This window comes from Simochromis diagramma, unplaced genomic scaffold, assembly GCF_900408965.1.
Source record: "Simochromis diagramma unplaced genomic scaffold, fSimDia1.1 OVJJ01000159.1, whole genome shotgun sequence".
In the NCBI taxonomy this organism is placed as follows: domain Eukaryota; kingdom Metazoa; phylum Chordata; class Actinopteri; order Cichliformes; family Cichlidae; genus Simochromis; species Simochromis diagramma.
In genome coordinates, this window is record NW_024387197.1 from 1,585,261 (window position 1) to 1,608,093 (window position 22,833).

General features: G+C 42.1%; 1 protein-coding gene across 2 annotated transcripts in view; it reads left to right on the top strand.

The window, feature by feature from the left end:
* The window catches only part of unc5db (unc-5 netrin receptor Db), a 279,454-nt gene that overhangs the window by 180,091 nt on the left and 76,530 nt on the right, over positions 1 to 22,833 (top strand). The window contains exons 7-9 of one of the 2 annotated variants that reach the window (XM_040050206.1): positions 2,167 to 2,331; positions 5,580 to 5,612; positions 19,242 to 19,427. In XM_040050206.1, coding sequence (XP_039906140.1) covers positions 2,167 to 2,331; positions 5,580 to 5,612; positions 19,242 to 19,427 — 384 coding nt within the window. The remainder of the gene's footprint in view (positions 1 to 2,166; positions 2,332 to 5,579; positions 5,613 to 19,241; positions 19,428 to 22,833) is intronic. The other variant, XM_040050207.1, reaches the window with a different exon arrangement.

Here is a 22,833-nt window from a genome sequence, read left to right on the forward strand (position 1 = left end):
GAGAAAAACCCACAAACAATTGCAGTGTGTAGGTAGGGCCTGTGGAACTTCACAAAGGAAAATTACCTTCTTCATCGCCCACAAGACTGTATTATGGGTATCGCCGCTGCTGCCAAAAAATCTTCAGGCGCCATATGGTCTCCCTGTATTTGTTAAGCTAAGCATGATGAGGCCCTCCTTGATCAGATGACAGAGCATGGTGGAAGAATCCCATCTATTAGCATGCACCAGGCTGCCTTGGTTTCATAGCCTTGCATGAAACTCCATTATATAAACAGGCCTTGGGGTTAATGGGGAGAAAGTGTCTCTCTCAAGATGTACCAACAGACCAGCACTTGTATTTGTGCATCATACTGAATCCATGTGTTTAGTTGAGCTTGCTGTAGAAACATGTACATTTTTAAATTTGTGTATGTGTTTCACCAAAGGGAAAATTAGTCTTTATCTTAAAGAAAGATGGACATTTTGTTCAATATGCTTTCTTTCCAAATGAGAGAGAAGATGAGCTTGATGGCAGGCGAGGGATGTGTCACTTCCTATTTTCTTTATAGCAGACTATATTTATCTACTATCATTTATTTTACTGAGCAGAGACCTCAAAAAGTCCATAACATGGACTCTACTTTCTGAAAAAAAGAAATATTCATCAAAAATAAGAAGTAATCAATCAATCGATTGAGCCTTTTATTTGTCACATACAATGTTTACACCTGCAGTGAAATTGGACACCCCCCAGGCCACACATACATAGCAAAGGCATGACGTGGGAAGACATGATCATCAATATAACTAATAAACCAACGCACAAATGGCAAATATTGTTTAGTATTGTCAAATGTATTTAAGACACTTTTTTTAACCAAACAATGTCATTGAGAATGTAGCTTATTTAGCTTATTTCTTCAGAAACATATTTTTTAGGAAAGTTGGTTGGCAATTTGGCCTGGAACATAGTAGTGAGTCCTCAACAAATAGGACTAAATCAATCCGTTTGCCCCTTTTTTCAGACAAACAAACAAAAAATTGAATCTGCATTTTAATAAATACAGTATTGATAATATGTCCCAAGTGAAATCCTAGCTTTCTGGTAATACACATTGATTTGTCAGTTAAGGACACATGCCCTCAGTGGCCCAGTAACTAGATGCTAAGAGTAACTAGTAAGTAATTAGAATGAAGAAGAATTCTAAAAATATGTAGAATAAGCAGCTGTTTTCTGCTGCTGCTCCTCTACCTGAGACCATTAAAATAGTGTCATAAAGTATTCCCAACAGTATCTAATGGTGCTATGGCAAGAAACCTATTATGCTATATTATTATACCACACTTTAATAAAAACCTATAAAAATCTAAAGCTGTATCTGTATTTATTATTGTGACCTCTTAATTAAAATTTGCAAATGCTCATCTTACTGTGGGCTTGTTGTATTCTACTGGCTGATTCAGAACAGATTTTTTTTTGCTGTTGTGCGGTACATTGCCCTGCCAAGGGAGTGCTGTTGCCTCTTTGGGGAGACAACAGAACATTGGAGTGTAATAAGATGATCAATTTTAAAGTTTAGGTGTAAGTGGTTTTAATGTGTAAAGAAAAAAAATCAGTTTAAAGCATCATAAGCCTGCATAAACTGTGAACTGTCTCAAAAAGTACTCTTTATGAAAGTCCCTTGAGTTCTTCAGTATTTAGAAGTCCTTTGATTGAGCCTGTATAACAATGTTTTTCCCCGTCTTTTTTCTAATGATAATTAGGCTGTTTCAGGAACTCCGAACAATTTTATTATGCAGCCTCATTTTGATTCCATTAATGTTACTGCATTATTTGACTCCTAGCATAGACCCCCCTTCACTTCACTTCTTAACAAGGTTTTTATTGTAAACCAATTAAACTCCTACCAAAATGGCATGAGTGCACCATTTATATTATATATGTATCATTTATTAAAGTTAATTAGGATGCACATTATATGCCATTAATTTGAAATATACCATTTATTGAAATCACTTAAGACATCTAATCTTAATATTAATCAAAGTACATTGTAACTTGTCACTGGTGATTGCACTGAAAGTTTTTACTGTCAATCACTGATGTGGGTTGGTGCCAGTCTTTGTCTTTCTGTTTTGCCTTTGTGCTAACCCTTCTGTGATGTCTACATCCCTATATTGTAGTTGATGGAGGCTGGAATGAGTGGAGCCAGTGGACAGTGTGCAGCAGTCAGTGTGAGAGGCAGCGAACTCGGGAATGCAACTCCCCAGTACCCAGACACCGAGGCAAAATGTGCGAAGGGAACAGTGAGGCCACTGAGAACTGCACAGATGGACTGTGTACCCAGAGTAAGGCCTTTCTCTCTACTGTCATCATCATTTTTCTAATTTTTTTTCCCAACATTATCATTATCATATATACACTTACTATAACATGGCAAGTCATCGCAAGCGTGCTTGAAGAGGAGGTGTGAATTGAAAAAGAAGCCACAGTGTGGACTGACACAGATTCCCAGTCCATGATAATGTCACCACTCTTTCTTCTGTACACTGCTCCCTTGACATGTCATGAGTCAGCCAGTCACTACTTTTAAATAATGTTTGATGTGTGAAATATAATTTCATTATTATTTTGGTATGAAGTGATTTAAAATCAAATGAGCTTTAACAAGTTAAATAAGCTGTAAATGTAATTAATAAATCTAAACCTTGCTTCTATGCACAAGTGTGCAAGTAATGCTAATTCAGCTTTACGCAGACTATTGCATGACTTCTGTCCATTTGGTCCATTCTACCACAGATCCTTAGCTTTTATCAGTTTTTTTATGTTTGAAAACAGATATTGGAGAAACATAATAGATAAATCGAGATACATTCATTAATACCAGCTTGACTTGGATTGCTTGTAAATGTTTACACTCAATCTTAACACTGAAAAACAGTGTAGCTTTTTTCTATCAGTCAACTTGGCAGCTCCAATGTAACAACAGCCAAAAACAATTGCCAAAATGTGAGTTAGCATCATTGTAAAATGGACTATATAAACATATTATGATACAGGAACTTTTCTTTGTGCAAGTACATCACTAAAAACTTTCAGAGTACTTTTTAATTATTTTTTGGTTTTTTTTTTTTTTTGTTTTTTAAGTACTGTGGCTATTTGCTGCTAGCATAAATAAGCATGATATAAACATACATATAAACTTAGTACATTTCATTTCTTCTTTTGTTGTACTAACTTTTCTTGGCAAGAAAAGCAACCACTGGAAAACCTGTTTTTTGGTGCCACAATTGTAAGGAAATTGCATTTGTGGATTTAGCAGCAGAGTTGAGTCTGCGGGTTGCACCCACGAATAAGAGACCAAATGCTCTCTGCTAATGCCAAAGAACTATTTCTGCTATTGAGTCTTGTTTGGTGCTGTGTATGGGATTTGTTAAGAAGTCTGAAGAAACCAGACATACTGGCAGTTTAATCATTCATTCATTTATCAAGCAGGGGCCTCCTTTGGATGTGGAGAAACCATTTATAACCACAATAGCCCGGCACTTCCTCCTCATGCTGGTCACCAGCTGTGGAATAGCATCTCATTTTTCAACCAGCGTTTGTCATCAGTCAGTCATGTCAGTTGTGCTGGTCACTCTGACATCAACAACATACATAGCTGATCCTACAAGTGTTCAATGGGGTTGAAGTGAAGACTATAGGTCAGTCCATCCTCCTCTACTTGTCTGGGTAGAGAGCTTTTGTCCATACCCTCCTGCAAACCTTTACTGCAAAACTGTGGAAGATTCTTCTTGTGGTGTACTCTCCTGGGGACACCCACTTCGCGATGTCCCTGGCATCTTCAAAAGAAGAGTCAGTAGCAGAATAAGCTGTTTGGCATTGGCAGAGATTGGCAGGTTTTCATAGGCACAACCCACATAGTCAACTCTGCTGCTTTACCCAGAAATGCATTTTCCTTACAAATGTGGCACCATTTAGGGGAAATAAGAAGTCTTTCCAACTCTATAAGATTTACTGACAATAAGCACAGTTACAACAAAGAAATAATTGCATTCTACAAGGTTTAGGAGTGTGTTTATGGAAATTTTTAACCATTCTTCCAGAAGCATGTTTGTGCGGTGGATAAGAAAGCTGGGCTCACAGTATCCGCTCTAATTTATCCCAAAGGTGTTTTATTGCTTTGCGTTCAGGACTCACAAATCATGCTCACTCATTTATGGACCTTGCTTTGTGCACTGGTTTGCAGTCATCTTGGAACAGAAAGGAGCCATTCTCAAACTATTCCCACAAAGTTGGGAGCATGAAATTGTCCAAAATATCTTGGTATGTTGAAGCGTTAAGAGTTCCTTGCACTGGAACTAAGGAGCTGAGCCCAGCTCCTAAAAAGTAACCCCAGACCATAATCCCCCCCTCCACCAAACTTTACACTTGGCACACTGCAATCTTACATCTACTGTTCTCCTGGCAACCACCATCCATGAGAATGCCTGACAGAGAAGCGTGATTCCTCACTCTAGAGAATGTGTCTTTACTGTTCTAGGGTCCAGTGACGATGTGCTTTACACAACTGCAGCTGAAGCTTTGCATTGCACTTTGTGTTGCAAGTCTTGGATGCAACAGCTTAGCCATAGAAATGCATTCTGAAGGTCTCTACTGACTGTTCTTGAACGAATCTGAAGGCCACATGAAGTTTGTGAGGTCTGTAGCGATTGACTCTGCAGAAAGTTGGCAACCTCTGCTCAGTCTGCTCCTCAACATCTGCCGACCCCTCTCTGTGATTTTACATGGCCTACAACTTCGTGGTTGACTTGCTGTTATTCCCAGTACCCCTAACAGTTGACTGTGGAAAATTTAGAAGTGAGAAAATTTCAAAACTGGACTTGTTGCATAGGTGACATCCTATTATGGTACCACTCTGTAGAGTGACCCATTCTTTTAAAAATGTTTGTAGAAGCTGCATGAATGCCTGGTGCTTGATTTTGTTTTACACCTGCAGCCATGGAAACGATTGTAACACCTGAATTCAGTGAGTTCCTTTGGGTCTGGTGGGAGTGAGGCCTGAGTGGACCTGGCTTGTTCCAGTGCATCCTGCAAAAGCTCATCTTACCATAGGCCTCCTTTTGTGTTCTTGGTGGATTCTGAGCAGTTTTTTTGGTGCAGCGTGCATTTGGTACATTGTATCCCCCAAAAGAATGTTGTTGTCAGTTTGGGGAAGGCAACAGAACACTGCAATGCAATGAGATAATCATTTTAGACAGTTAGACAGTGGTCTTAATGTTATGGGTGATCGGTGTAGTCTGGTAGAAATGTACGACTCAGTCCTCAAACATTAGAGATCATTAGTTGACTCAGAGATGAGTTTATACAATCTATACCTCATCTTCTTTATCTGTGATGCTTTGATAACTATATTAAAACCTTCCAGGCCATTATGAGATCCAATATATCGTTTGTAAGTACAGTCAGTAGAAGAGCTTCCCTCTGTTCAGGGTGTTGGATCTGAGACCACATTTGATAGTCACTTCACAGAGGCTCAGACTTTAATCACCACTTTCTCTCCTCTTTGTCTCATTCTATCTCTCTGTCTTTGCAGATCGAAAGCTGCTACATGACGTTAAACCTCAAAGTGAGTCTTCCACTGTGGATTTCTTTCATCTTCTACTCCCCTGCCCTCCCACCTGCCATTGATATGTTATATGCCCTTAATTTTGAGCGCAAGAAATGCTATAGGCAAACTAGAGGAGTGACAGTCCTTTGCATTCTCTTAGCATATACTCTGGAAATGGACAAATTATGAATTACAGTATTTAGTTCACCTTGATCTAAGCAGCTCTGGTGTTAACCCAGCAAATGCTCATTACAAATTCATGTCATTATTCAGTGCTGAACTTTTATGACAACCGTGACATCACAGCTGTGTTTCTACTTTGAGCCATGAGATATATTGGTTGTGACAAGTGAACATGTGCTATGTTGTGGAGGATTAATGAGTTGTAATCATTGCAAATGAGCTAATTTGAGCAATTTACAGCGCTGTCCTTGCATTCCTGTGGTGGCTTTCAATCACTTGCCAGAGTTAGTCCAAGTAAGTGATTGTCAGGTGTTATTGTAGCTCCATTAGGTTGCCACTTCAACATGAAAGTTGTGCCTACTACAAAAGCTTAAATGATTGAATGGGGATTGCATAAAGCTTATATGTGGCAAGCAATCACTGTATGGGGTCTGATTGCCTTTCCTGTGAGATATCCATCACAGCTATTGGACATAGACCAGTAGGTCTAAAGACAGTAAGGCTAATCACTCTCACTGTTACTAGCTTTAGTGTAATATGCCACAGTTTAACATTATGGTCTACTCCTCTCACCATATTCTCACAAAGTCAAAAAATTTAGGTTTGTAAGTATTTGACTAACATTTTCTTTCTAGTTAATTCCAATATGCTACACCCTGGTGGTTTTTAAACCAGACTAAGTTAAGGTCAAGACTAAGATAAAGATAGAGTTCAAGTACAAAATTCCAGCTCAAGTTTAACAAAACTTTAAGAAAAATTTTACATAAACTATTTAGTAAATACCACCATATTTACACATAGTTCCCCATTCTCAGAGTCTCAAAAGTAATTTGACAAACAAGCATGACTTGAAATATAAAGATTTGTTTTTAATCTTTATAAAAATCTCTTGTAGTTAATGCCTTCCTTTAGTCTAAGACCAATGAATATCACTAAATATGGTTTTCTCCTGGCAGTTATTTCAGTTGCTGCTTGTTCATGGGTTTCTCTCTCTTAGTTTTTTCTTTAGTAACTGAAAGCCATGCTCTATTGGGTTACGATCAAGTGACTGACTTGTAACTTGGGTTGCTTTTGAAGTATGTTTGGGATCCTTGTCCATTTGTACTGTGGAGTGCTGTCTGACTACTTTAGCAGCATTTGGTTGAACGTGAGCAGATGTAGCAGATTTCAAATGGTTGACTGCGTTGTAACGACAGACACAGACTGGCTGGAAACTGGATTTATTTCTAAAAGACAAAGTGCAGCAGCAAAATCAGTGTCACACAGCAACAGCAGGCCTCTCCTCATCCCTGTTTAGCACAAGTAAGGACCACATAAACGGATGGTGTAACAGATAAAACGCAGTTCCAATTACTATTTTTCTCGTTCAAAGCAATCAAAAACACTTTGGGAGCTTTTAGCCATAAGAACTAATACTTAGCAAAGAAAAATACACCAAATTTAAATGTATAATTTAGTACAGGGAGAGGAGCTACAGAAAGTGTGCCTCACCAGTGTGGAGTCCATGCAGCTCTGGCTGGGAAACCCCACACACGCAACATGTTTACAAGTGGCGTTACACTGATTAATGCCCCACTTCAACAGTGACACGTGGAACCTTAGTTTTACATAAATTAAATTTACACAATAAAAAATAAATAAACTATATACAATACAGTTTTGAGAATGTTCACACTCAGTATATTATATCTCAGCTACATACTCCCCCCTGAACTTCTCAAAATTCGTTATGTAAGGGTGAGCAACTGAGCATCGCAAATAACAATTCGTAACTGTCAGTGATCTGCAAATTTACTACCCGGTGATACATGCAACAAATGTGTTTCCCAACTCATGGGGAGAGTAAACAAAAGAAAGCTGGCCAGACCCCCTAATGTTTACTCGCAAGGGAAAGTGCCTTATACACTATCCTGAACAAACAATAAAGTGACAGCTACTATGTAATGAATATTACCCTGAGCTTGAAACAATCTCAACATCCAACATGAAGATCACCTAATATATGGAACAAGTAGTCCTCACAGAAACAGATTCTTGGCAAAGCTGCTCACTACATTGCCTGTTTGTAGATTCCTTTGTGTCATGTTTTGGATCAGCCTATTCACAGGCTTCACCATTCGGCCCACTCTTGTTCTGATCTGACCTACTGCATTACTTGGGGGCACACCGCCAGGTTTCTTGAGGCTCCCAACCTCACTGGCTGGCTGACTTTCAGGATAACTGGTACTTGGTGGTGCTCTTTCCTCAACTGGGGTAGCGCAAACCCTGCTGCCATTGTCATCATCTACTTCAGGGTAAGCAGCCACTTCATTGTCAACACTGTGACTGTCCTGATGCTCCTCATCATCAAACTGCGCACAGATACTGTCCCCAACACTGTCACTCTCTTGGGGTCCTCTAAGAGCTGGGACACAATCATCTGCCATCTTAGCTACCCAGTGAGCTGTGCGTTCAGTACAGTCAACCTCAGAATCAGCAACAGGAGATTCTCCATCAGATTGACTCTGCTCCTGGCCGAGTTCTGATTCACTGGCAAAAGACATCTCTGGTTCACCCTCAGATTCAATGGGCAGGAAATTAGCTTGCAAAAGCAAGTTCCTATGGACAACTTTCTCCTGTCCACTCTTGGTATTCCTGATGCGATACGTATGGCATGTGGGGTTCTTGGAGACCACAGTATAGATGGTCGATTCCCATCTATCAGCTAACTTCCTACGGCCCGGCTTGCCCTTGTTTGCCAAAAGAACATGATCCCCTTCCTCAATGTCAGCACCTTTCTGCTTTTTGTTATACAGGTCTGTTTGACGCTGCTGACTGATTCCGGTGTTAGTTTGAGCCAGTGTGAGTGCTTCTCTGAGGTCATCTCTCATTCTTTTTACATAACTGTCATAATCTGCTACATCATTGTCCCTTGCAACATTGTGGAACATGACATCCACTGGTAACCTGGGGACACGCCCGTACATTAGGAAGAATGGTGCATAGCCAGTAGACTCATGAGCAGTACAGTTGTAGATAAAAGTCAGTGTCTGCAGCATTTGAGGCCATTTGTGTTTCTCCCTTGGAGGTAAGGCTCTGATCATATTTCCCAAGGTTCTGTTAAACCTTTCAGTGTGACCATTACCCATAGGGTGATAAGGTGTTGTTCTTGACTTTTGCACTCCAGCTACCTGCAGCAACTCTTGAATCAACTCACTCTCAAAACTGGCACCCTGATCTGAATGGATCCTTTGAGGGAAGCCATAGACACAAAAATATCTGTCCCACAACTGATGCGCAACTTGTTTTGCCGTGTGATCTGAACACTGGAAAGCATGGGTCATCTTGGTGAAGTGATCAGTCACTACTAAAACATCCACACTCTTGCCTTTGTGATCTTCCACGGACCAGAAGTCTATGCAGACAAGCTCAAGAGGACTGGTAGTTTTAATACTTTCAAGAGGGGCCCTTCCTTCAGGCTCAAGTGTCTTGCTGATAACACAACGTTTACAGCACTTGACATGCTCACGGATGTCATGCTCCATGTTGATCCAGAAAAATCTCTGCCTAGTTAGATACAGAGTTCTGCTTTGACCCTGATGGCCAGCATCACCATGGACACCTGACAGGACTTGACTGATTAATGTGGATGGAGTCACATACTGATGGCGCTTTTTGCCAGTGAGCGGGTCTTTACTCACTCTGTACAGGATACCATCCAGCATTTTCAATTTTTCCCACTGGTTCATTGTCTTTTGCACTTTATGTGACAGGTGAGCTCTTTCTCTACGTGATGGGCGCCGACCACGTATGACAAACGGAATGACTTGAGACAGTGTCACATCTGCTCTCTGCTCCTCCTGTAGCTCCTGAAGTGAGAAGGCAGACAAGGTGTTCTGGCCTAGTGAGGGAAGCCGATCTAGCTCTTGAGACAACCAGGAGATTGCTCTCTGTTTTGGACCTTGGTCCCACTCAGTGTGACCTGTGAAAACTGCGGAAACTTCATCATTAGTCAGGGAACAACATCCTAGACTCTCTGCAGGGGCTAAACACTCAACACTTTGGTGGTTGGCACTGAGCCTGAATGCATCCTGAACTGAGATTTCCTTGACTTGTTGTGACTCCTCTAACAGAGTTGCATAGGGTTCACTCATGAGTCTCTGACTAACACGGTTATGAATGAATGGCTGCCTGCTCAGTGCATCTGCAACAAAATTTTTACTGCCAGGAATATACTTGATGCTGAAATTGTAGGGGGACAACTTTGACACCCACCTTTGTTCACATGCATCAAGCTTAGGCTTTGTGAGAATATATGTTAGAGGGTTATTGTCTGTCCAGACTGTAAAGCTATGCCCCTTCAGCCAGTGGCTAAATTTGTCACAGACAGACCACTTTAGTGCCAGAAACTCGAGACGATGGGCAGGATAGTTTCTCTGTGCACGGGCGAGGGCCTTGATGGCAAATGCAACGGGACGTGCTTTACTCTCGCCCTCTTGGACCTGTGACAATACAGCACCCAAACCATCCTGTGAAGCGTCTGTTGACAAGATAAATAGTTTGTTGAAATCAGGGTGAGCAAGCACAACGGAGCCAAGGAGTGCAGCCTTCAGGTGTTCAAACGAGTCAACATGTTCCTTTCTCCAGTCACTTGGGCTGAGCCTCCGGAAAGAAGCAGCACCTCGAGCGTTTACTTTTTTCTCTTTAGGAGCAGCAGTCAGGGTAAAAAGGGGCCTGGCAATCTTAGAACAGTCTTGTATGAAATGCTGGTAATACATTACCATGCCCAAAAATGACTTTATCTTCTTCTGAGATGGCGTAACCCCATCCTCCATCATGAGGTCAGCCTCTGAAATAGCAGTGATCGCCTTAACCTTGTCAGGATCAGTCGAAACCCCACCTTCAGTCACAACATGACCCAAAAATCTCACACTCCTCCTAAGCAGATGACATTTTTTAGGAGCTAGCTTCAGTCCGTGAGCACGTAGTCTGCTAAACACAATCTCTAACCTCCTGAGAGCCTCGCTCACACTGTCCCCTCTCAAGTGCAAGCATCCTAGTTTCCCTGGGGACTGCTTTGTTGGGTAATGGGCTCAGTTGCTCTGGGGCAGTCTTTTCTCTGATGCCCAACCTCCAGACAACCTAGACATCTCCTTTCTCTCATGCAGTGAGTGCGTGTAGAATGTGAGCTATTACCACAAACCTGGCATGAAGGGAACCTGGCTGAGACTGGAGGCTGTGGTTTAATTACGGGATGGGCAGGCTGGTTAGTGCACTCTAGCACCCTCTCTAGCATACTGAGCACGCGGTCTAGAGCACTTGAATCTGAAGCGACAACTCCAGTGGTCTTAACCGGGTTATCTTGGGAACACTTTACTGTACCTACTTGGGCACGGCTCATTTCAAATTCAGGTGATTCACTTGTGGTTGTTGCAGTGGCCACGAGGAGGGGATGTGGTCTGGCAGAGCTCAGACTCTTCTTTTTTACATGGCACACTCTTTGATGTTCATCAGTGGCTTCCTGAACATCCATTACTGTCCATTTACTGATGGGCTTACATTTGAAGACACAGGCGAGGCTGGGATCAGGACAGTTTCTGATAAACATCATGGCTATTTCTGCCTCCATGTTCTCCATTTTGCCTCCCTGGCGCTGTAAGTGCCTGTCAGCTGTCTCAGCAGCGATATTAAGTCTCACCCAATAGTCTACTGGTGTTTCTTATGCAACTGCTTGGGTGGCATAGAAGTCAGCCAGTGGTTGACAAGAACCAGGGCTATCACTAAAATAACGCCTGAGTATGGCATAGATGGTCTCAGGGTTGGTCACTGCACCAGAAGATGAGTTACTTTTCAAACCCACCCTAACAATGTTTTTAGCTCTGCCGAGGAGATGGTTCAAGATTTCATCCACTTGCATGGCTCCAGACAACCCTCTCTTCTCCAAATACACTTCCATCATATCTATCCACTCATGAACAGAGTACTTATCTGCGTCATCACCTCTGTACATAGGTGGGTCTTTGATATCTTGTCTGACCACTAGGTTCATTTTGGAGAGGTCGAGAGTGGTATCAGGGCTCTTAACTTTGGGGGACTCAGTTGGAGCTGTCTGGTTTGGACCAAGCGGGACTTGACTGGATAATAACCGACTAGCGATTGATTCACCTATCTGAGTCCCCAGCTCACCAATAAGCTCTCGTAGCTCCTTGTGTGTGCTGTCATCACTCAAAGCAGGGGTTGAAAACTGGCGCCCATGAGCATTCTTTTGGATAATGTCATCTGATTCTGATGGCTCATCATGAGACATTATAGATCTGTCCCTAACTTCATCTGCCCCAGAAAGTCTCCAACCTCTCCCAGCAACTGGTGTGAAAAGGTTAAAGGAGCCTTGGCCCCTACCAGTCATGTTACTTACAGGAAATTAACAATAACTACAAAAAGAATTGGAAACAAGAAAAATACGGAAGTGCTTATCACCCAGGAAAATACAACACATGTAAATGTAGCCCAGTTAAACTCTAACACGTGTATCTTGGAGAAATGCCTACTAACAAAACACTGAGAATTTTTTCAAAAGGATCCACAAGATAATTTTGCTGATATCACAGGTGTCAGAAGTGTTCAGCTCAACCTCAGCGATCGGCAGCAGCTGATCAGATGGATCCGGGTCACGGCACCACTTTTATGTAGCAGATTTCAAATGGTTGACTGCGTTGTGACGACAGACACAGACTGGCTGGAAACTGGATTTATTTCTAAAAGACAAAGTGCAGCAGCAAAATCAGTGTCACACAGCAACAGTAGGCCTCTCCTCATCCCTGTTTAGCACAAGTAAGGACCACATAAACGGATGGTGTAACAGATAAAACGCAGTTCCAATTACTATTTTTCTCGTTCAAAGCAATCAAAAACGCTTTGGGAGCTTTTAGCCATAAGAACTAATACTTAGCAAAGAAAAATACACCAAATTTAAATGTATAATTTAGTACAGGGAGAGGAGTTACAGAAAGTGTGCCTCACCAGTGTGGAGTCCATGCAGCTCTGGCTGGGAAACCCCACACACGCAACATGTTTACAAGTGGCGTCACACTGATTAATGCCCCACTTCAACAGTGACACGTGGAACCTTAGTTTTACATAAATTAAATTTACACAATAAAAAATAAATAAACTATATACAATACAGTTTTGAGAATGTTCACACTCAGTATATTATATCTCAGCTACACAGAGAATATAGCCCTGTACCTTTAAGAATTCATGCTGCGTCTATCAGCAATCACATTATCAATAAACACTAATGGCTGTGTTCCACTGGCAGTCATACATGCCCATTCGTTCATGCCTCCACCATATTTAATAGTTTGTGATAAACTGCTCCTTTCCTTCTTCATATTGTCCTCTTACCATGATTGTGATACAAGATAATCTTAGTTTCATCTCTTCAAAGATTTTTCTTCATGTAGCCAACTTTTGATATGCTTTTGACAATCCTACCTCTTTACTTGGTTAGATGCTCTGAAGAAACTGTTGTTAACGAAAGAAGGAACTCTGTGAATGGCCACTGCAGTTGTTGTCTGTGGTCCTTTGGGGCTTTTAGTGTTGTTGAACTGTCCATGCATCCATTCTTTTTAGGAATGTACCAGATTTTTTATTTGGTCAGTTTAAAGTTTTTTCTATCGCTCCGATGGCGCTGTTTTGTTTTGCAATGTAATGATGGCCTCCTGCGATTGTACTGATATCTATTTGGACCTCATATTGAGAGTTACAGTGAATGGCTACAAACTGCGAGTTCAGCAACTGGGATCAGCTCCATATGTTTCATTCCAATTACATTGAGTCTCTGAAAATGGGGGACTATTTGTGAAAATGGCTGTTATTGTTAACAGTTAATGTGTAATACTTTTGTTAAATTAAAAGTAAAAGTCTGCACTTCAATAACATCTTGACTGTTTGATTGAAAATTGACTGTGGTGGTTACGGATGTTCCAGTCGACAAACTTGGTCTAAAACTAAGAAACACTCAGATGTTAAGTTACATTGCAGAACAAGTTAAAGGAACATGTCAAAAGTAACAAAGGCATTTTAAACCATTAATCACATTCTTCAAGAATAAATCATGGTGCTTAAATGTGCAACAACTCACATCACGCGTTGTCAACATTGCACGTTATGCTCCAAAAAATGAGGAAGAAAAACACTTCAAATAAAGCGAGGTTGAATATGATATGGAAAAATATTACTACAAAAGATGTTCATGTATTACTAAAATATGACAAATTAACATCCGAAAAACGAATAAAGTACACTGAAAAGTGTGTCGTGCATTATGAGTGATGTAGGCTGTTTGATAATTCATGACAACCACCAAAATAAAAATTTAAATCTAAAATTAAAAAAAAAAAATCATTCATCTTCTTCCACTTATCTGAAATCATGGGGGCAGCAGCAGGGAAGCTCAGACCTCCCTCTCACCACCTACTTCAGCTTTTCCAAGGAAAATGTTTTCTCAGGCTAGCTGATAGATGTAATCTCTCCAGCGGGTCCCAGGTCTACACCGAGGCCTCCTCCCAGTAAGATATGCCCAGTTGGAAAACTTTACCCAGAAGGCAACAGCCTTAGCTGTTTCCTTTCAATGTGTGAGTAGCGGCTCTACTCTGAGCCCCTCCCAAATGACTGAACTCCTCACCATTTTGCTAATTTCCGCCACTTCTATCACTGTCTCGTTCTGATAGTGTAAACAAACGGTGTGTGTGTGTGTGTGTGTGTGTGTGTGTGTGTGTGTGTGTGCATTTTTGTCCAGTTATGGTAACCTTTGATTTCTCCACCCTACACTCTTTGTTTGATTGTGATTCATTTGGCTAAATATAAAATGATGAATGTAAATTATGAAGTTGATATAAGTATTTATTTATCACATTTTCTAGATAATGGATGACTTGATGGTACTTTTTCAAAGTAAAATCAGATTTGTTAAACTAAACTTTTAATATGATGCAGAGGCACTTGTAATCAAACATTAAAAACAATCATGGTCAAAGTGGTAAAGCATTACTAAAGCAAGATGCATGTAGCCCAAGCAGTTCCAAACAGGAGCCTTGTAGTGACAATCTGAAAAATCTGACGACAACTGTGAGTTATTTTTAACGACTCCAAAACAAATCAAATCAAATCAAATCAAATCAAATCACTTTTATTGTCACATCACATGTGCAGGTACATTGGTACAGCACATGTGAGTGAAATTCTTGTGTGCGAGCTTCACAAGCAACAGTTGTGCAAAATACAATAATGTAAACAAGCAAAATACAAGAATGGCTACATCTGAAACTAATAAATATATGTACAATATATAATAGTATATGCATTTCTGGATGTGTATACTAAATATTTTTCTACGTGTGTGTGTGTGTGTGTGTGTGTGTGTACACATATTTTACAAATTAAATAGAGTAAACAATAAATAAAATATGTAAAATAAATAAAATAAAATATACAGAGTGAGACATGTGCAAAACAGTGGCATTACTATACAGTATGGAGTGCATAATGTTAAAGTTCCAGTAGTGAAGCTGAGGTGTCTATGAAGTGTTCAGCAGTCTGATGGCCTGATGGAAAAAGCTGTCTCTCAGTCTGCTGGTACGGGATCGGATGCTGCAGAACCTCCTTCCTGATGGAAGTAGTCTGAACAGTTTATGGCTGGGGTGACTGGGGTCCTTGATGATCCTCCCCGCTTTCCTCAGGCACCGCTTCCTGTAGATGTCTTGGAGGGAGGGAAGCTCACCTCCAATTATCCGTTCAGAGCACCGCACTACTCGCTGGAGAGCTTTGCAGTTGTAGGCGGTGCTGTTGCCATACCAGGTGGTGATGCATCCAGTGAGGATGCTCTCAATGGCACAGTGATAGAAGGTCCTGAGGATGCGGGGGCTCATGCCGAATCTTTTCAGTCTCCTGAGAAAGAAGAGGCGCTGCTGCGCCTTCTTCACTGTTTTGTTTGTGTGTACTGACCACATAGATCCTCAGCCAGGTGTACGCCAAGGAACCGGAAGCTGCTCACTCTCTCCACAGCAGCGCCGCTGATGGTGATGGGGGTGTGTACTTCTCTGCACCTCCGGAAGTCCACTATCAACTCCTTTGTCTTTGCGACGTTGAGGGTGAGATGGTTGTCTTGACACCAGTGGGTCAGGGCGCTGACCTCCTCCCTGTAAGCCGTCTCATCACCATTGGTGATAAGACCCACCACTGTAGTGTCGTCCGCAAACTTCACAATGATGTTGGAGTTGTTAGTGGCTGTGCAGTCGTAGGTGTAGAGTGAGTATAGGAGAGGGCTCAGTACACACCCCTGTGGAGCACCAGTGTTCAGTGTGACGGGGGATGAGGTGATGCTGCCCAGTCTGACCACTTGGCGTCTGTCAGACAGGAAGCTAAGGATCCAGCTGCAGAGGGAGCTGCTCAGTCCTAGATCCTGCAGTTTCCTGTCCAGCTTCGAGGGAACGATGGTATTGAATGCTGAGCTGTAATCTACAAACAGCATTCTCACATACGTGTCTCTCTTCTCCAGGTGTGACAGGGCAGTGTGTAGTGTCAGGGCTATGGCATCATCAGTGGACCTGTTGTGGCGGTATGCGAACTGTAGAGGGTCCAGTGAGTCGGGTAGTGCAGAGCAGATGAAGTCCCTGACCAGCTTCTCGAAGCATTTGCTTACGATGGGGGTCAGGGCTACAGGTCGCCAGTCGTTCAATGAGGAGATGGTGGAGGATTTGGGTACAGGGACGATGGTGGCCATTTTGAAGCAGGCTGGGACTACAGACAGAGAGAGGGAAAGGTTGAAGATGTGCGTGAACACTCCAGCCAGCTGAGCCGCGCATGACTTGAGGACGCGGCCGGGAATCCCATCCGGACCAGTAGCTTTGCGTGCGTTCACCTTCCTGAAGCACCTCCGCACATCCTCCTCAGACACAGTGTGCGCACTGACGTCATCCGCGGTGCGCACACTGTCCGGTCTCATGGTGTTCGCTGTGTCGAATCTAGCGTAGAATACGTTTAGATCCTCACACAGAGAGGCCGTGGTCTGCGGTGTGCTGGTTTTCCCTCTAAAGTCTGTGATCGTGTTCAGTCCCTGCCACATACTCCGAGGGTTGTCAAACTGTTGCTCCACCCTGTCCCTGTACTCACGTTTGGCTGCTTTGATCGTCTTCCGGAGTTGGTAATGTGCGTGTTTGTAGTCCGATGTGTTCGCGGAGGAAAAGGCGGTGCTCCGTGCCGCGCGAACATCTCCGTTAATCCAGGGTTTTTGATTTGGGAAGGATTTAACTGTTCTGGATGGGACGACATCTTCCACGCATTTCCTGATAAATCCGCAGACTAAGTCTGTGTATTCATCAATGTCCCTAGCAGCCATGTGAAACATTTCCCAGTCCGCGTGATCAAAACAGTCCCGCAGCGCAGACTCTGATTGGTCCGTCCAACAGTGCACCGCCCTCCGGGTTGGAGCTTCCTGTTTCAGCTTCTGCCTGTAGGCGGGCAGGAGCAGGATGGAGCGGTGATCTGATTGGCCGAATGGGGCGCGGGGGAGGGCTTTGTACGCATCCCGGAAAGAGGTGTAGCAGTGGTCGAGTAGCCGATCTCCACGAGTGTTAAAGTGGATGTGTTGGTGGAGTTTGGGTGAGACTTTCTTCAGGTTTCCCTTATTAAAGTCTCCGGCTGTGATAAACGCCGCCTCTGGGTGTGCGTTTTCCTCGCTGCTGATCGCGCTGTACAGTTCCCTGAGTGCTCGGTCAGTGTCGGCTTGTGGGGGAATGTAAACAGCCGTAATAATCACTGCTGTAAATTCCCTCGGTAGCCAGAATGGCCGGCACTTAATCATCAGGTACTCCAGGTCCGGTGAGCAGAAGGATTTGACCGGGTGCACGTTCGCATACAATTCGCATGCAATACATACATACACGTTCGCAACAATTTAAATACATAAATAAATAAATAATGAAATTGTATTTCTAGTAAGACACTTAGAGTATATTTTAAGTAAAATTATGGATGGAGTAAGAAGACCTACAGTGCTATTCAAGTGCTGCAGTCAAGTAGATATCTTTTGATATCAACTTGACTGTAGCACTGTAGCTTCTCTAGCTGCCATGTGAATATTGGATGTCATACCTCATTTCCTCCTTCTTGCTTTATTTTCATACTAACCCAAAACTTGCTTGAGTTGGCTCTTGTATGTCCACATAATAACATCATTTTCTCCACTGTTTTTCTCCATCTCATCTTCACTCTCTGTGGGTCTTTATTATCACAACTAAGGCGATGCTCTTTTCTACACAACATTAAGGAAAAAGTCTTTCACTGGGTCAGCTTCTTTCTGTTTAGGTAAAGTGATTCATTTACAGAAAAATAATATTAAAACTGAAATTATATCCTGCAAATTAATAAAATGTGGCTGATAAAATTATTTACATTACAGTCTTAAAGGAGCTGTGGGTAATCTTGGTATTAATTGTTAAGTGAGCTGTTGTTCCTTGCTTGTGGCACTACACTGCAAGCTAACATCGGATAAAAGAGTGAGAGTGATAAGACGTATATTAGATGGTGCTGATCTACACTATCATGGTGTACTTGTGCAATGTAAGTCTACAACAACTTGAAGAACATTGCACATACTGTATCCCTCAGTATCAGTATAATAGCGCAAAAATAGTTTGCAGAATCTAAATGCTAGTCTTATTTTTGTTTAACACTATTAAATGATTATATTACAGATACGATTTTGTGAAAATTCAAGCTATCTACAGCTGGTAGCTAAATACTAGCTAGCTGTGAGAGTCTGGTTATTGTCAGTTCCTAATGTTAGTTGATAAAGTATTCAATTTGGATAGCTACAGTGAGTTACATAGATTAGGTTTGGAGGTTTGGGTAAATTCGTTGACAAAATCATCAACACTCAGCAATGCAGCTAGCCGGTTAACCTAACCTTATTTACTTGCTAAACTTGCCACTACCAAAGTAGTTTCTCCATTTTTCTCCATTTGTTTACTTTTATAGCTGACGCTGAGCTCCAGTTCCATTAGACTGAAGCTTGGCCATAAATGTTGAATTTTGTTGACCTATTCAGTATTGGACAGGAAAAGTGTCAGATTATTGCAGCAGAACATTGTATTCCAAGCATTTCTCATCTTTTTGAACCCACAATACAACTATGCTGCCCACAACTGAGTTTGCGATTGTTTCAGTTATGTGTTGGACAGTATCTAATGTAGCCTTGACCCACAGTCACAGTGGTATTGCTCTTTTTAAACATTGTTTAGAGTACCTAAAATGGCAATTTAATGAATTAAAGCACTGATTATGTTGAATTTGAGCAACATAAATGGACATTGATTGCCTGGCCATTATTTTGTCCTATTCCCTTAGGCCATTACTTGAAGTGCTTCTTGAGGAATAAGAGAATTGAAGGTAGCCATTTTTTGTGTGTGTCTTGTGTCTCAGGTATGGAGAGCTCCAATGATGTGGCTCTGTACTCAGGCCTTGGAGCCGGCATAATCACCGTTGCAATCCTTGTGGTGGCTGTCATGCTGTACAGGAAAAATCACAGCGAGTACGGCGTGGACGTTATTGACTCCTCTGCGCTCACCGGGGGTTTCCAGTCTTTCAACTTCAAGAACACCAGACAAGGTAAGAGAGTGCCTTCGACTGCATGTTGACACGAGACAGCGACCACAAGGCCAAACGGCAGCATCATCACAGACCTTTCTGACAGGGCCACCAGGTGATTGATGGCATTTGTTTGCATCAAGCAGAATGTTGTGCAGCCTCCCTATCTGCTTAGGATTTATCCCTCCATAATCAGCGAAAGAACTAGTCCTTCTATTTTGACAGACCTGCTCGTCTGTTATTGTGAAGTGGTAGATAATCAATCTCTGATAGACACCTATGCTACCACCCCTCCTCCCTGCAGACCACACATTTGAATGTCAGGCAACCAATATTCTCCATTAGATTACACTGGCCTAAGCCACTGATGGGTATGGAACAGTGAACATCAATTCAATTTCTGTTGGGTGCAGCGGTAACTTTTGTTGCTTATACGACCGTGGCCATCTCAGACAGCCTCGCTACAGGCATCCACATGACCGTTCCTAACACTTCTGGGTTAGTGCATGTGATAGCCATGGCGCTGACAGGTGATTCATCCTCAGTGCATCCGTGAAGAGTCCCATCAGGGGCCTACACTCTACCCCATAGCACCTCCAAGGCCTAGGGAGCCGGTCTACCCCCACCCGTTGTCATGGCATTGGAAAGGTGCGAGACAAAACACCAGGTCTACATTCAGCAGGTCATTAATCCTATTTAAATAGGCCAGTTCTCCTTACAGCCTGCCTGCTGTGCCCTCGACCAGCCACAATCACTCCTTTCCATTTTCTATTGAAATGTAGAACACCTTCTTCCACATCTCTTTCCCGCAGTTTGTTTTGAAGGAAGTTGTTGAGGCATTTTATACAGGCCTGCTTGTTAAAGTTTTACAATCCTTTTTATAAACATGGCAAGAAATTAAATGCTTCCTTGAGGATGGAAAGACCTTACAAAGTTTTTGTTTAATTGTATCTTAATAGCATTTTCATGCCCAATAATTACTAGCAAGAAATTTTTTTTTAAAGAAGTTCTTAAATGCTTTCGGATGGCTCTCTGCTATCAGAGTGCAGAATGAGTCTTTGGACCTGACCCTGTCTCTGTGCATTACTTCTCCTTCTGAGTGATTTTTAATCAGAAGCCCAATTCCAAACCTATCCCTCAAGGTATTCAACCTGAGGTACATTTCATTAACTTCTCTCATCTCACCACTGCCATTCCATTTTCGCTGCGCCATTCTTAAAGATGCACACTCAAGCGATAATCAGATCATTCTCCACTCGACCGGAGGGGAGAAAATTTAGCAGTGATCGAATGTCAGCTGCAGAGGGGTAATGTCCACCAGAGTGCGGCTCTGACCAAGAGCCAGAATATCAGCAGAGCTGCCTGTGGGTTCACTTGAAATGAAAAATGCGTCTTTTTTTTTTATCAATTTCTTTGGGAACATCATCTTTAGTGGCAATTACCAGGTAATGTTACCTGCATCATATGTGCTGGTGCTTTGTCATCTGGAATGCAGGCACTAGAGTGGTGAATGATAAAGTATGTTAAATCTGCAATGATATTAATACAGTATACTGCAGTGGTTTCCACATGGTACACAGAGGCACACTGCTGTGCTGTGAGCAGAACTGTAAATGGTAAATGTACTGGTTCTTATATAGCGCTTTTCTACTCTGAGCACTCAAAGAGCTCCTGAGGATTTTGTAACAATATATTATTTTGATATAGTTTTGTAATATTTACTTCATGAACATGGTTCATGCTTTTGCCACATGGTGAGGAGAGTATGACACCATACTCAAACTGTGGAGGGAAAACTATCATTTTCTTGTATTTAACAAAACATAACAAACCAACAGTGCAGACAACCCATTAGACCTTGTTTTTTGGTAATGGAAATGCCAAATTTTAGATGGAAAAAATGGTTGATGGTGTTTTTTCTTTTGTTTTTCTTGTTTTTTTTGTTATGTCAGTCCTACACTCGCTTTCTGGCTCTCTTTTTGGACTTCATTGTTTCCGTTTTTTCAGCTGACTTTCTCCTGCTTTTTGATTTTTGTTTGTTGTTTCCCCCTTAGCAGTGCAGGCTTCTCTTTAACAACAACCTGTTTCCTTATAAAGACAAATAGAGACATGGCAGTATGCACATTGTAGGTGTAGCAACCACAAGCTGTTGATACAGAAACTGATTCACTAAAATATTCTAACAGTAACAGAACTGACCACGTTTCTCAAAAACAGTGGTAATTTTTCAAGTGAACACATCTTTGCTCAGGGTACAGGGTACTCGGGTTACCCTTCCTGCCATCATCTTAAAAGGGATTTATATGTCCTCCTGGAATTAAACCAGCAACCTTTTAACTGTGAAAGGAAAAAATAAGGGATAAAGTTTTGAAAGAATAAGTGAAAAAGCAACACACACTCCAAGATGCTCATCACAAATCACATACCAGGTAATTAATGACTTCCCTAAAAATAAAACAACATTAGCCTCCTGCTTTGCACCCCTCGCCTGGCAACAGCTGGGCAGCAAGGACTCAATGACTTCACTGTTATCTTGGCTGGCTCATCGAGGGGCACGGCACGTCTGCCAAATCGATGCGGCGTGCTCCTTGCTCTGTTTGGCAGCGTCGTCAAATCTAATGGTCACAGATGAAGACGCCTCCCTCTCACCTCCCTCCGTAGGCTGCTGCTGGGTTCATGCTGGGAGATGAAGGACTCCCCTCATTTACAGAGCGGTCACATAGATCCTCGTGGCCCTCCCTCCTGTCCTTCAGGAGGACAACTGGGTGTCCAGAGGAGCTGACTCCAGCAGATGGATTATGGAGATCAAGCTGTGGGTGTGCTTGGTAATTAAATCTAACGCTCTGACTGTGGCTCAGAGCCCTGGACCTTCTGTCCAGGTTGTGCTCCCTTACCTCTGATGTAGCGGCTGCCTGCCCGGGCATGTTGTTTTAATTGCTGCTGGAATTTCATTGGTCAGCTGCAAGAATTTTCAAGCGATGTGGCCTTTAAACCTGAACTGACCTGGATCAGTGCTATCTGGGGACATCCAGATATTTGTATTAATTTTAAATATTAACGCTGATTTTAATATTTTGTTCTTTTTTTTTGGTGAAATGACAACTCAGTTGAATGTAATCTGCTGCACTGTGCTGCAGACAGAGAGCCTGGATAATATTTAATCCATGCAAAGTAAGATGTTTTCCAGCTTTTAAACATCTTTGAATTTTTTCTTCTTCTTTTTTTTTTTTTTTTTGCTTTCCTAAATCAAGGCATTAAAAAAATACCAGAATCGTACAATCTTGACCTTTTTTAGTTGTATCTGGGACAACAGTGAATTTCATTATCCCATGTGAGTGCTGCTTAGGTAGGGCTTTGATTCATTAGTTAAATGAGCTCCCTGCATAATACAGGTCCCTTGTGAGCAGGGCTTCTAGGTGACTTGTGT